General features: G+C 33.9%; 1 protein-coding gene and 1 long non-coding RNA gene across 2 annotated transcripts; both read left to right on the top strand.

Moving 5' to 3' along the window:
- The first annotated feature begins 376 nt into the window (after nucleotides 1-376).
- Nucleotides 377-997, top strand: LOC113715091 (uncharacterized). Its single transcript, XR_003453837.2, has 2 exons — nucleotides 377-456; nucleotides 622-997. It is a non-coding gene; the product is annotated as an uncharacterized lncRNA (long non-coding RNA).
- Nucleotides 998-6667: 5670 nt separating this feature from the next.
- LOC113713306 (uncharacterized) lies at nucleotides 6668-12943 on the top strand. The gene is made up of 4 exons (XM_027237002.2): nucleotides 6668-6888; nucleotides 6972-7159; nucleotides 8358-8520; nucleotides 12543-12943. Exons 1-4 carry the CDS (start codon nucleotides 6811-6813, stop codon nucleotides 12747-12749), a joined length of 636 nt encoding a protein of 211 aa, XP_027092803.1. The 5' UTR covers nucleotides 6668-6810; the 3' UTR covers nucleotides 12750-12943.
- The last annotated feature ends 1349 nt before the right edge of the window (nucleotides 12944-14292 follow it).

The following is a 14292-nucleotide window of genomic DNA, read 5'->3' as shown; positions in this document are numbered from 1 at the left end:
TTTTAATTCTTAGTTGTGTTTAGGTATGGCAAATATACAAAGACTTGCCATAGCACGGAAGAAAGGGGCAACAAGCACAGTTGGGCAGCCCAATACAACGTTATATCCATCAAAATGTTTTTTTTTTTTTTTGTCAATCAACAACATTTATACTATCCCATTCTATAGAGAAGGGAAACCAAACTACGTTGCATTATGAATAACTGATACTATTGACTTCAACAAATTGAGTGCAGTTGCCAAAGTAGACAAAAGTTAGTCTAGTCAACAAACGTGGCTTAAGAAAAAATAGCACCTAATGGCAATTCAGGCACGACTCTCACTGCTTACTCTTCGTCAGTCCCTATAAATACATGGGCATAAGCCTAAGCAGTTTCAAATCAAAGCAAGGTTTTGGAAGACAAGGAATCATGGCAATCAACAGGATGAATGGTGTAATGGCTATTCTTTTGTGCGGTATGTACAATTCTATTCTTTTACATACGAGTTAATTAAACTGTGGGGGCAATGTAAAAAAAAAAAAAAAAACCATGTATTCATCCCATCTAAACAAGTTCCAGCATTTTTCATCTATTACAAGGATGATATATATAAATAATGTGATTTGGTTATGGTAAACAGGAATGATTCTTCTGGGAGGAGCAAATGTGGAGGTTGAGGCCTGCCCACAATATTGCTTAGATGTTGAGTACATGACCTGCGGTAACTCGGGAACGAAGCAGTACCCCAGCTGCATCAATTGTTGCTTGGCCCCAAAGGGCTGCACTCTTCATCTTGCTGATGGAACTACACAATATTGCGGCTAAATCAATTCTATGATTGGAGTTTGTACGCTAGACTGCTAATATCATGCTAGACTGGTACAATATAATTTCAGCTTCCACGAGGGTTGAAGATATCCATGTAGGATATCAGTGATTCAAGAGACAGTTGAGTCATATTCAATCACTGATCTTATACACTAAATAAAGGTATACAAATAGAGTAACTTTTGTTACTAGAGCGATCTGCCATATATTACCAAATTCGTGATAAATACCTGGAATTATTCATTATAGCTCAAAACATTATAATTCTCCAAAAAAAATATGTAATTAAATAGGAGGGGGAAAGAGAGAATGTGTGTGAGATTAGTGCTAAAAGTTTCAAGAACTTAACGATCGATTCTTTCTTTTTTTTTTTTTGGTTTCATCAATTTCAGGTATGTCATTTGTTCAATACCGCACAAAAATTATGGAACCTTTGGAATATAGCCGTCATTGATAATGTTCAGATATGCCTTCATAAGATCAATATTCTAATCTCTTTCACTTGGACACTACTTACTCCAAAAATCAACCCCAACAGATAAACGTCATAATCTCTCACTTCAACCTTCCCTCCCACTTTGACCAATTCTCCAAGGCCAAAAAAAAAAAATCTCATTTCGCATTGGCTGTGGTTTTCAAATGAAAATCAAAAACCATTTATGGCTCTAAGTGAAATTTTACTTGATTTGTCTCTAAATTAACATTAGAAGAATATGAGGAAGAAACTTAGCTTTCTTTAGTATAATAACCGTATAGGAGGGGTTCATGCATAACTTTTTACCAAGTTAATTCCAAAAATGTACTTACTAAAAAAAAGAAAAATATACTTATTTATTTATACACAAATTTTTTAACCCCACCATTCCCACCCCCCACCCCTTTCTCCCAACCAAAAGAAAACCAAAAAAAATAGAGAGAAAGAGATACCCGCACAATTTGCTCTGTCTTAGGAAATCTACTGTCTATTTTATTTGGGAAGGCGATGGCCGGCAACAGATTCTTCCCCCCCCCCCCCCCCCCCCCGGTGACAAACTTGGACAGGGAAATATTATCACCATCAAACAGATAGTAACATTATTGTATTGACCAAGTAAGCCTAAGTAACATTATTGTATCGACCAAGTAAGCCTGACCATCTGTCTGGTGTAGGCAATTACTGGGAATTATTTGCCTAGAACAGAACCACTAATCGCCTATAAGTAATGCTACTTCACTTCGTGTTAGCATTAGGTTAACATTAAGCAAAGGCAAGAACTCATGGCTTTCAACAAAATGGTAGCACTGCTTCTTCTCATCTGTGGTATGCTTAGTTTCTGTTTTCCAAACAAGCTAGTTTTCTTTCTTTGTCTACTTTTTTCCCTCCCTTTTATTAAAAAAATTTAAAAAAAATCAATTTTAATAACCTCATAAAAAGTATATCAATATGTGTTAAGATATTCTTTTCAACAAAAAAAAAAAAAAAAACGTAGTATTCCCTATTCTTCGTTAAAATTGGACCATGAATTGACCGGAGTTATAATTAGTTTTGGTCATTTGGCTCCGGCTTTGCCTTTCCTTGAAGGATTGGCCAATCTAGTACGTAACATTAAATTCTGTTTGGGTATCTATATCTATTTCCATGGTCCAATCAACAAACAGGAGAGGAATTCCCATCTAATACTTCTACCTGTTAACACTTGTTGCTCTAACTAACTAAATTAATTATGATCTCATAACAGCCGGTTGAATCATGAATGTGCAGGGATGTTTGTTCTTGAAGAAATGGAGATGATAAAAGTCAAAGCTTGTGAGCATATTTGCTTTGATGTGGCATACATGACTTGCAATGGTACATTTGTTAGTCCACCAAGTTGCAACTGTTGCCAAGCTTCCAAAGGCTGCACACTTCACCTTGCTAACGGAGCGTCCTTGTATTGCGACTAAAGTTAATACTTGTGGCTAAATAAATTAGTAGAAATCATCTCAACCAAAGTTAACATTTGTGTGTCTATATATAATATACACACACACAGAGTTTGAGATCAGTCTTTTGGATTGACAACAGTATTTCTTTAAAAGCCTACCAAATGTCATTTAATACAGTGGCAGAGCCAGGACCTTGGCTCAGTGAGGGCAAGATTGTACACTGAAAATGAAATAAAGATTTTTTTGGGATTTTTATTCTACGTCCTATAATTTTTTCTCAATCAAATGGTAATTAAGTGTATCTCAATTTATAGCTTTGAAACAATTGGACCGTAGAAGAGATACTTAAAAGAAAAAAATTGATTCTTTAGAGATGACTATTTTCCAAATTATAGGGGGACAATGTTAAGAGATAAGGATATTTTCTTATGAGAGAAAACTATAATTTTATAAAATTTTCAAGCCTATTTTGTAATTTTTGCAGAATTGAGGGGGGGACAATTGCCTACCCTCACACCAAGGTGGCTCTGCCCCCGATTTAATGCGCAACGGATCTTCTGTCCCATACCCTGTGCCACTCTCTGTCCCATACCCTATGCCACTTTCTGTCCCATTTTTTATTATGTTGCTATTTCTCCTACATAAACATCATGTTTTAGTTCTTTTTTATTTTCTTAACATTCAATAACTATTAACTAAGTAATACACAAAATTTAACAAACTCAAAAAATCAAAATGCATAAAAAAATGAAATTTTTTATGAATTTTCTACTGTATTTTTAAATTTTCTATTATATATTATTTTTTTGAACCTGTTGTATTTATTTTTTATTCAACTAATAGTTATTGAATGTTAAGGAAACAAAAAAGAACTAAAACATGATGTTTATGTAGGAGAAATAGCAATATAATAAAAAGTGGGACAGAAAGTGGCACAGGGTATGGACAGAAGATCCGTTGCGGATTTAATGCCATGCATAGCAGAAGAGATTCTTTCGCAACGGATCTTCTGTCCCACACCCTGTGCCACTCTCTGTCCCATTTTTTATTATATTGCTATTTCTCCTTCACAAACATCATGTTTTAATTCTTTTTTATTTCCTTAGTATCCAATAACTATTAATTGAGTAAAAAATAAATACAACAACTTCAAAAAACTAATATATAATAGAAAATTAAAAAATACAGCAGAAAATTCATAAAAAATCTCATTTTTTATGCATTTTGATTTTTTGAGTTTGTTAAATTTTGTGTATTACTCAATTAATAGTTATTGGATACTAAGGAAATAAAAAAGAATTAAAACATGATGTTTGTGAAGGAGAAATAGCAATATAATAAAGAATGGGACAGAGTGTGGCACAGAGTGTGGGACAGAAGATCCGTTGCGAGATTCTTGCTAGTTACGTTTATAAAGGGAAAAAAACAAAAAAAAAATAAAATCTTGAATTGCAAAATCAGATGGCATTTAGATTATCCGATAACTTTGATGGGAAAGGAAAGAAGCATGAAGGAAGAATTGGAGAAACAATGAAATGATGGACCAAAAAACTTTACTTCATGGGCTGTATGAGATTTTATAATTGAGAGGTATATCATCGTTTCGTTGAACAAAAACAATACAAAACTTTTGCTGGGTAAAATATTTTCTTAGAAAAAAATGAATAATATGACAAACAATAGTGTTTCATCAGTCTAAACACTCTAATAAACCTTCCTCAGAAGAGAGACAAATCAGATTAGAAACACATTATTTACACGCAAAACCTTATGCGGAAAAATAACCAGAAAAAGTTTTGAATCTCCCGCACTATATGAAGTCTAGCACAATAAAAGAAGAGCGACAGAGATAAAATTAGAAGCACAAAGTAAAAACACAAGATTTACGTAGAAAACTCTAGAGCGCAGAAATACTACGAAACTTTGAATCTTCCACGCTTTATGCAACAAATTTTTTTTTTTTGGGTGGAACATTATGCAAGAATTGGTCCGCCGGGGGGGGGAATCTTACTAGCTAGTTCACTATTATACCATTTATACTACTACCAAGAATAGAGAATTGACACTGTCAATCAATGGCAGAGCCAGAAAAAATTTTCAATGGGGGCAAAAGCAATTTTAAAATTATTTACCTACTCTTTTCTAATTTTTTAAGGAAAAAAATATTCACCAACAAGTACAAACGATGCATATATTCCATGAAAAACATAAAAAGACAAACTCAAAATTATTAATGTAATAATAATTTTATTTCAAAAAGTAAACTAAACCATTTACAATTGCTCATGACGAGTTTTTATATTTTGATAACGGTTTGCAACCATTTCATTTTGAATTTTATGAAGTATATTTTTCTCAATATAATAAATAAACAATCATTTTTCCAAGTGTGTCTTCCATTCTATTTCATAACCGATTCTTTACTATATTCATAACTAAAAAAACCCTTTCTACAGTAGCTATAATAACAGGTAAAATCAATGGCAACTTTAGAAGCATATAAACCAATAGATACACAAAACTTCAGGGAGCATACTTGAAATTATATCAAAATTTTATGGGTATTATAGAAATTTAAGGGGGACAGTGGGGACCCGTGACCCCAGTGGCCCCAGTGTAAATCCGCCCCCTGCTGGCAATAGACATGGATATGGTAATTCAAGGATGGCCCAAGCTTGGGTTGATGGATTATGCATGATTGAAGAATGCGCCAAACTTGGATTAAGACCTCATTTAATAACCCAATTCAACACTTAAACTAAATGGTTTCATATCTTAATATGTTCAGAAGCGTTTGATAATAAAAAATTGAACATCTGAATTAATTAAGTGACGCTAAATTTTTTAAGCAAAACTTGCTCATAAAAATAAGTGATAAATTATTCACTTATCACTGAATGTGATATACACTTAAACGTATTTGATTTAATATTTAACAATTCAATAATTTAGTGGATTTGTTAGATTTCAGTTTTATTAAACGCACCCTAAGTTAGTGGATTCGGACCTGTGCTACGTATTTAAAACCTAAGCTATGACCCATTCTACATATTTAAAATCTAAAAGTTTTTTTTAATGACTAATTTTATACATTTTCCAAGGCTTTTATGGAAATATTTACATCCTACTGAGAAAATTTCTACTAGCAATTAACATTATTTTCATGTCAAATACTTAAACTTCTGGTTTATTTAATTACTAGATTTATTTTTGTTAATATTTTTTTCTTGGTACAAATTAGTACTTCATTCTAAGAAAACGTTACTATACTGATATCTGATATATCTGTTAAAAGATCAAATTACTAGTCTCAATCATATGGTGTAATGTAGGAATAGATATAGACACTAATATTACAATATATAAAAAATATATATAATAAAATTTGAAACTCTTTAAAAATTTAAAAATTGTGTCCTACAATTAAGAAAAATTGCAGTTTTGGTACCAAATAATTGCAGCATCAGCGGTTTTAGTCCTTAAATTTGGTCAAAAGCAAATCTAGTTCTAAATGTTTCAATTTTTAAGTACATTTAGTCTCATTGACTGGTTTTGGTAAATTGTTACTAGAATTCGCTCACTTAAGTAGCACGTGCCAAAGGCTAAATTTTGAAAAAAAATTAGAATAAAAAGAAAAAATGTTTGTAACTCATAATATGTAATTAAAGGAAACTAATTACTTGTATACACAGTGGTCATGTAGCTGCAAAGTAAAGACAACTACTCAACTTGCGACTAATTAGTGCCCTTTAATTACAAACTATGACCACCAACATTTTTTCCTTTTTTCAAAATTTTTTTTTCAAAATTTAGCTGCCGGAACTTACAACTGGCATCACCGAACTTTAAGTACTAAAACTGCCAATATCCCAAACATTTGGTACCAAAACTATAATTTTCTCTACAATTAATTTCTTCCGTTCAATTTCAAATCAAACTCATTCTCAGACTCAACTGCGCGTTACCGACTACGATCTAAATGTGATTGTAAGAGCCCAATCCGGCCGAAAGGCCCAAAGCCCCTAAGCAGAAGCACCCCGCTATAAAAACCCTGCATTTTGAATTTGTTCCCCTCCAGACCTTCCAGAATTCAAAAATGGCGCTTCAATCTGCATTTCGTGAAAGACTGGAGCATATGGAAGTCACCCGAAACCAACGACTCTCTCTCCTCCAGGTTCACTTTCTTGTTCTCTTGGATTGTAAATTTCGGTTTTTAATTTGATTTCCTGTGCCCTAAATTGCAATGTTTCTCTACAGTCGGAGAAAGAGCTTCAGACAATCAAATCTCGAGATTTAGCGTCAAAGTTGTCTAATATCAGATCAATGGAGCAGCGCTGCTTAAAGCTTGATTGTAAAATCGCTTCGCAACACCTGGTCATTTCCTCCCTCGAATCAGAGCTCCACCGCCTGGACTCCGTTTATGCTGAAATTCTTCAAAAAATTAGGTAGGTTTATTTTGTTCTACATTTTGGCTGTAATCTGGTTAATTTCTTATATATGTTTGACAGGTCGACTGAGGGAAAAATGGCAATTTGCACATAAAAATAATTAGGGGTATTGTTATTAGTACTCCCTTGTTTGTTAATGGCGCTCCCCCCTGACTTTATTTGCCATGTTTAATTAGACAAAAATACTTCTATACTTCGTTGCATTCAAAACCACTCTGTTGTAATCGAGTGGTGAGTAAAATAAAACAAAGAGGTAGAAAAGCTTTATCTTTGGGTCTGTCTGATCAGTGGACACTCGTTAAGATGTAGTTCATGTGTTAAATTTTTGAAAAGGTGAAGGTAACTAGGAAGAGTGCATAAATGCAAGGGAGTGTAATAATTGTTACTGTGTATTCACATGGCAGGTTAAATGTGATTTTGGTGTGTTAAAAAACCCTTTATTCTTTTTACATGAGTACAAAAGTCAAGGGGATTGGGATTTCCAAATGTGGGAGTGATAACAATAATTTCCAAATAATAATATCACAATCTTTACCACTTAAAGTAAAATCCTCAATTTTTATTTCTTGGTTTTTATAAAAAGTAGGTATATCTGAGACTGTCAAGAGCAGAGAAGAAAGCCGGAAGGTTTTGAGTTTTGTTGGACAGTTTCCTTCAAAAGCAACTGAAACTTGCCTTAAGTAGGAAAATTCTTTAGATATTAGTTTTTTTCAAAGATGTCATCAATAGTGGTGTTTGTCCATACTAATTTAGTCGCATTATTTGTATGCATGAGGTAAAGGAGTGGTTGCAACTGTCTCACATTTTAGATTTTTCTCTAAAAAGAGAAAAGTTCTTTCCTTTTTCGGTTTAGAAATTGAATTCAGTGTATTTGTAACTTTCTATAAAAGATTAGCTTCTAACTTTATGTTTCTCTTAAATTTTTATTTAGTAGATGGCATACTTTGGATTTCATGAGCTTCGACAAGTAATCTAAATGACTCGTATTGCTAAGTGGAAGCAACATTAACTTCATTATTTTCAATGATAAAAATATTTGCCTTTGTTTATATAGGTTCTGGTATTATAGGTAACTACGTGTTTGATATACATTTATTTTTGGGGACATTTGTAATTCCAGGTAACAGTCTTTGATCTTTAGCTTGTTTCCTTTGCTTTAACTAGAATAGTAAAACTTTTTTGATTGTACTCATAGAACCTTAAAACTTGAGGTGGAAGAGATGGAGGAGTTAGAGAAAGAGAAAGAAAGCTATTATAACTCACAAAGTCAGGAGCTGGAGGAGTTTAAGGCAGAAGTGGATAGTCACATAGGCAATTGTCAATTACAAATCCAGGAACTGAGAACTCAGGCTAATGAGGTGCAGAGATATCTGTCTTGATATTTCTTATTTTATATGTTGTTATTTCATCTGTTTGTTTTTTCTTGTTTGATGTGTGAGAAACACCATGCTCTTATTACTTGCAGTTAATGCAACTGATTTTAGTAAGTTATGATGTTCCTGTTGGATCACAGTATCTATTTCTTTTACACAGGGGAAAGCATTGTGTGTTTTCATGCTTGAAATAATGCCAGATTCAATCAAGTAATGAATCATTGGGTGTTCGTATACTTAAATGAATCGTGAACTCGATGTGAGCAGTGAAACTTGCAAATAGGCTAGCTTAAACTTAATATTTAGTCTAAACATGCCTCTATTGTTGCATTCTTGATAAACCTGCTTGCTTTGGCACATGGAAAATGTAGTAATATTTATTGATGTCTGAGTTCTTAACAGACAAATAACGATGCTAGCAAATAAGTGCTTCACAACAATCGTCATTTGATCAAGGTGGAAACTTATTCTGTGATCTTTGTGTTGATCATATTGCATATTAGTGCTATAAGGAGATAGTGATAGGGTACAAACCTAGAATCTTTCCCCAGATGTGAAAATAATGTGTCATTGATCCTGGGAAAGTATCAGTGTGAGTTTACAAGCCAAATAACTGTAAAAGCTGGTGGTTGTTGTATTTACTTGACGTGACAATGCATTAATATCAATTGTAGAAGGAACCTCACAAGCTACTTTTATAGGATAATCTATGCAGTGTTTTATTTTTTGATAACATTTTGGTAATAGGCACCTTATTAAGCAATTGTGGAGTCGGTTTTAACTACTATAACTATATAGTTGCAACAGAGTATCCACCAAGCTTGCATAGAGCTTTATACATCTCTATGAAGAGAAAAGTTTGATATGAATTATTTTACAAAATGAAAATGCCTTAAGGAGCATTATGTAACTAAGCCTGCAACTTTTATGTCTGTCCATCCTCAGCTTTTCTTAAAAGAAATTTGTTCTAATAAATTGCTTGATGCACCAGTTGCTTCATTTAGTCCAATGCAAAGGAATACCTGAGAAAGTTTTGGGAAATGATGGTAGGGGAAAACTTGATTTCCAAATCCATTGAGGTCGTCTTTGGGAGTATTCTGATCTGGAAGTCCACAATTTGAAACTTAGCCTTCTTTTGCTGTTTTGACTATGTTCTATACTTAGGCTGGGAAGCAATTTTGTCCATTTTCTGTACCAAAGGTTTGCCGGGTAGTCTATCAAAGAGACTGCTTAACTATTCATTGAAACCAAATGGAAGAAAATGCAAAAAGAGAACTTTTCGGCACAAAGGCTCACAGATGGAGGAAGATAAGGTTTTACATATTCATGCTAATGGAAAAATGGGCAAAAGTTTACATCTTCTACAATGTTATAGTTGTTTAATGAATCTTTTCAGCAACAAAATTGAATTGAGTCATGTCGGTTATGTCTGACATCTTCCTTGTGTAATTTTACTTTTCCTCTGTCTGCATATCCATTTTGCACAACTATTAGGAAGATAAGCTAATAGTAACAATGAATCTTGTTCAGGGACATTATTTTCTTCTCTTTGCAACCTAACCATCCTTCCCAGTCCTTGGACTCCAGATTTAGGTGACCCAAAGTAATTATCTAAGATTCAGAATATTTTCTTAAAGAAAATGTAAATATTATGGTATATCTACTGCAGCGTTCGTTAGGGTTATGCATTTGAAGCCACAACCAGGCACAGGAAAGCATTACCTTTATTAAATGTCATCTCCAGGCCTCCAGTTTCAGATTGGGTCAACCTTAGATTGCAACATATCATTCCGTACAACGGTTGTCATGCTCTTAAGCATGATGTTAAATGGCACCCAGCCCCTTTCATGCTAGTGACAAACTTTTCGCCATCTCTTGTTAAACTCCAGATTTGTGGGTATTTGTAGATGAATTGTACCTCTTCTTTCAAGTTTCTGCGCTCAAAATGTTATGACAAAGATGCCGGCTCCTAGCTATTTTCAAATCCTGAGAAGTACTACTGACATGTTATGGATAAACCTTCCTGAAGATACTCGATGATAAGACATCCAAACTACTCAATACTTGAAAATTGTCAGAACTATGAATGATAAAGTGGGCATTGACATTGTAAAACAGGATTTATCTTATTAGGAGAATCTGACTTGCAAATACAATTATACTTGCACAGTTATAGCTTGAGTATAAGGAATGGGCTTAATCCGGAACACATCATAAATTAATAAAATCCCATAAAGTTCTATTGCTTTGTACAAGAGACATTAACCAGATATCATATTGTCAACTCTTGTGTGCTCATTTAGTAAAATGCATATTGCACTGCTTGATGTCTCATATGGTATGTCAGGTGATCCGCTAAAACAACCAATTATAACTATCACAGTTTGACTGAATGCAACCATGTTTTGTGGATATTGTTGAAGAAACTGTAAAACTATATATGACCTGCATGTCCAACAGTTCTTGAACTACTTTTTTGCGGTAAAGCTATACATGTTCTGCATCTCCAAGAGTTACTGAACAACTTTTTTGAACAGTAATGAGACCCTCATGGATGATAAAGAGTTTTTCAATTGAATTTGTTAAAGTTTGAAAGAGGGAATAAAAATGGAAGCTTGTAAACTATTAAAAGATCTGTAACAATGACACGCATTATTTCGATTGATGTCATTGATTGCTTTTTGTCCGTAACAAGTGGTTATGTGATTTATATAGGTGCAGAATTCCTTTCCATGGATAACTGTATAGCCACAGATATTAAGTTGGATTACAACTTGGCATTACTTTAACTATGCATGGCAATGATGCCTTAAATATGATATCTGATAGATAAACTTATCATGTCAATTTTTTTTAAGTACGGGTATGGCCATCTGCTATGTCATGTGACTTATGTTCTTCTTTTGCTGGAAAAACATTGGAGATTTTGAGCAATATCATTTTGGAAGCTTGGATTATGCTAGGGATATCTGTAACTAAGCAAAGTGATACGTGGCACATTCTGTAATTACACAAGAAGAAGAGACAAAAGCTCTGCTTGCCTCTGCAAATTAACCTGAGAGAGGGAGGGGATTTGTGGTGTCCAATTATCTTGCAGTTTGTTTTTTCTAAGGCAGATAACTTGAATTAGCAAAGCCCAGTGAAATAGGGCGTAATAGTTCCAATACTGACTCTTCACAGTACCCATCCAACATTTTTCCTAGTGCCATATTTCCACAAACTAGTACCAATTTGTATTGAAAGTAAGAGTTGGTTTTACTTAGCAGAAGCTGGTTTGACGCTTAAAAACTACATGGTTATGGACCTTTCAGTTATGTTGAAAATGTTCCAAGTATTCTAGGCTACTGATCTTAAGCAGTTCATGGTGTTCAGGCCAATATGATTGACACAAAGGACCAAGGTTAAAAGATTGTCAGAACCTATCAAGAGATGCTTCTTTAGGATCCCTATCCACTTTGGCCTATATCTTGTCATCAGTGACACAATTTCTTCATCTGGTGGGAAAAAAAAGAAATAAGAAAAGGAAATGGAGACAAGTTTGGTAGATAGATTCAGATCTTAATTGTCAAGCAGAAGACTGTTAGCTTTCCTTTTAATTCCACAATGCTACTAGCCCTGTCTACAGTGACTCACTGGGAGTATGTAACAAAAGAGTTATAGTACGTCTTAGCATTCTTGAACAGACAGAGGGACAAGAAAATGGAGAGATGATCGGAACTGGTGCAGTGACATGGTACTAAGGTCCATAATGCTTTCCAAAGTGTTTCAACCATGTCATTTGTTCAGACAGTTCGAAGTGTTCCCATCCTCTTTTTCTCCTAGTTTCTGCTGGGCCCTCATAATTGTGTTTTCCTTTCATAGAGGCACCTTATGTTACGAGTCTACAACAAAAGCCTACTTCTGGTGTTTGTGTATGGGGAAAAATGCCAAATGTAACTAAATCTGTTTCATTAGCAGTTCAATGTTGACAATGAAGGAAATCTAATCGGTTGCTTGCTCTCTTTCAGCTGAAGTCAAGCTTCTCAAAACTTCAAGGCAGTCTTAACTATTCAACTAATTCAGAGATTTCCCAAGCTGAGACCAAGAAAGCTGAACTTTTGGGTGAGAAAGAGCGCTTGGACAAAATTTTGGCTTCAAATTATCAAGTAAGAGACCAGCTGAGGAAACAACTTCAGAACATATTGGCAGACCAAGAACAGAAGAGAAAGCCATGAATAAATCCATTTCGAGAGAAAAATGTTATGGGAGTAAACTAGATATTCCAATTGTATATTCCAATCCCATCTACCATCATTTAGAAAAAGAGTGAGACATAAATAAATAGTTTATATAAGGATACAACTAAATGCTAACTAGAATAACATTGAAGGCAAAGAAATGGAAAGAATCAATAAGCCCTCTTTAATTACTTTTGTCTTGCTTGTGGTTCCCCTTAAATCCCCAACCGCCATCCATCGTACACTTGTAAGTATTCAGTACACAGGAATAATTAAGTTTATCGTATTTATACGTAGACATTGGTGCTTCGCATCAAAAATTTCCCCTTTATTTTCTTTCGTCATGTTCACCATTGACCTTCTGTTCTTATATCTACAGAATTGTTTCCTTGGTTTTTGTTTTTCAACCCTTATGGAGAGTTTTCAGTACGTGAGTGTTGGAGTTCAACAGGTAAAGGCGAAGGTATAAAAATTTTAGTAAACTTAATGTGGGAGCTTTGATGCTTTGATATTCGAAATTTTTTTAGTTCAGGATTGGAGTTTAATGTGGAAATATGACACATCATGAGTTCACATCTGCATTCCACGTTGGTGGAGATACATTGGTGAAAGGAATATCATTTCTACTTTTTTTTTTTTTTAAAAAAAAGGGTAAATTACATTTTACCCCCCTGTGGTTTACCCTTTTTTTACATAACCCCCCTATGGTTTCAAAAGCTATACATAACCCCCTCATGGTTTGGATTAAAGTGTCAAAGTAACGGAAATAGTCACTCGTAACGGAATTTCTAAAAATGTCGAATTACCCTTATAAATACATGACACATTAACCCCATATGATTTTTATATTTTACTATATAACCCCCTTATGGTTTAATACTTTACCATATAACCCCCTTATGATTTTCAAAATATACATATAACCCCCATTGGTTAATACATAAATTTCAACTTTACATAAGGGTATTTTTGACATTTTAAGTGACGCCGTTACAAGTGACTATTTCCGTTACTTTGACACTTTAATCCAAATCATAAGGGGGTTATGTATAGCTTTTGAAACCATAGGGGGGTTATGTGAAAAATGCTAAACCACAGGGGGTAAAGTGGAATTTGCCCAAAAAAAAATCATTGGTGTTCAATATTTTGCTTAAAACAATCGATCCTACCCCTTATTTTAGCGATACGTGGAGCAATGCTATTAGCACTGTCACGAAATTAAGGAATTAGTTGTACCGTCTATAAGAATCCAAAGAACTAAGAAGGATTAGAGTTTCTCTGGATACTAGTAATTGATTGAAGATAATTCAAAAGGTTAGACTATAATTTACTCAAACCATAGGATTTGTTTTCTCATTCAAACAAATCTCAAGCAAGGTAAATGTAATTAACCCTTTGCAATTGCTAAATATGTAAATCCAAGTAAACAATTGGTTACTTATCTGCAGTAGTTCGATGTTTAATTGGTGATTGAGCACCAAATATGTAAATTGGTGATTTAGCATCTTTAATTGCTAAATATATAAATGCAAGCTAAGGT

The sequence above is a fragment of the Coffea arabica genome, chromosome 10c (assembly GCF_036785885.1).
Source record: "Coffea arabica cultivar ET-39 chromosome 10c, Coffea Arabica ET-39 HiFi, whole genome shotgun sequence".
Taxonomy (NCBI): Eukaryota; Viridiplantae; Streptophyta; class Magnoliopsida; order Gentianales; family Rubiaceae; genus Coffea; species Coffea arabica.
The sequence above is the reverse complement of the archived record's forward strand: the minus strand, read 5'-3'. Positions and strand labels throughout refer to the sequence as shown.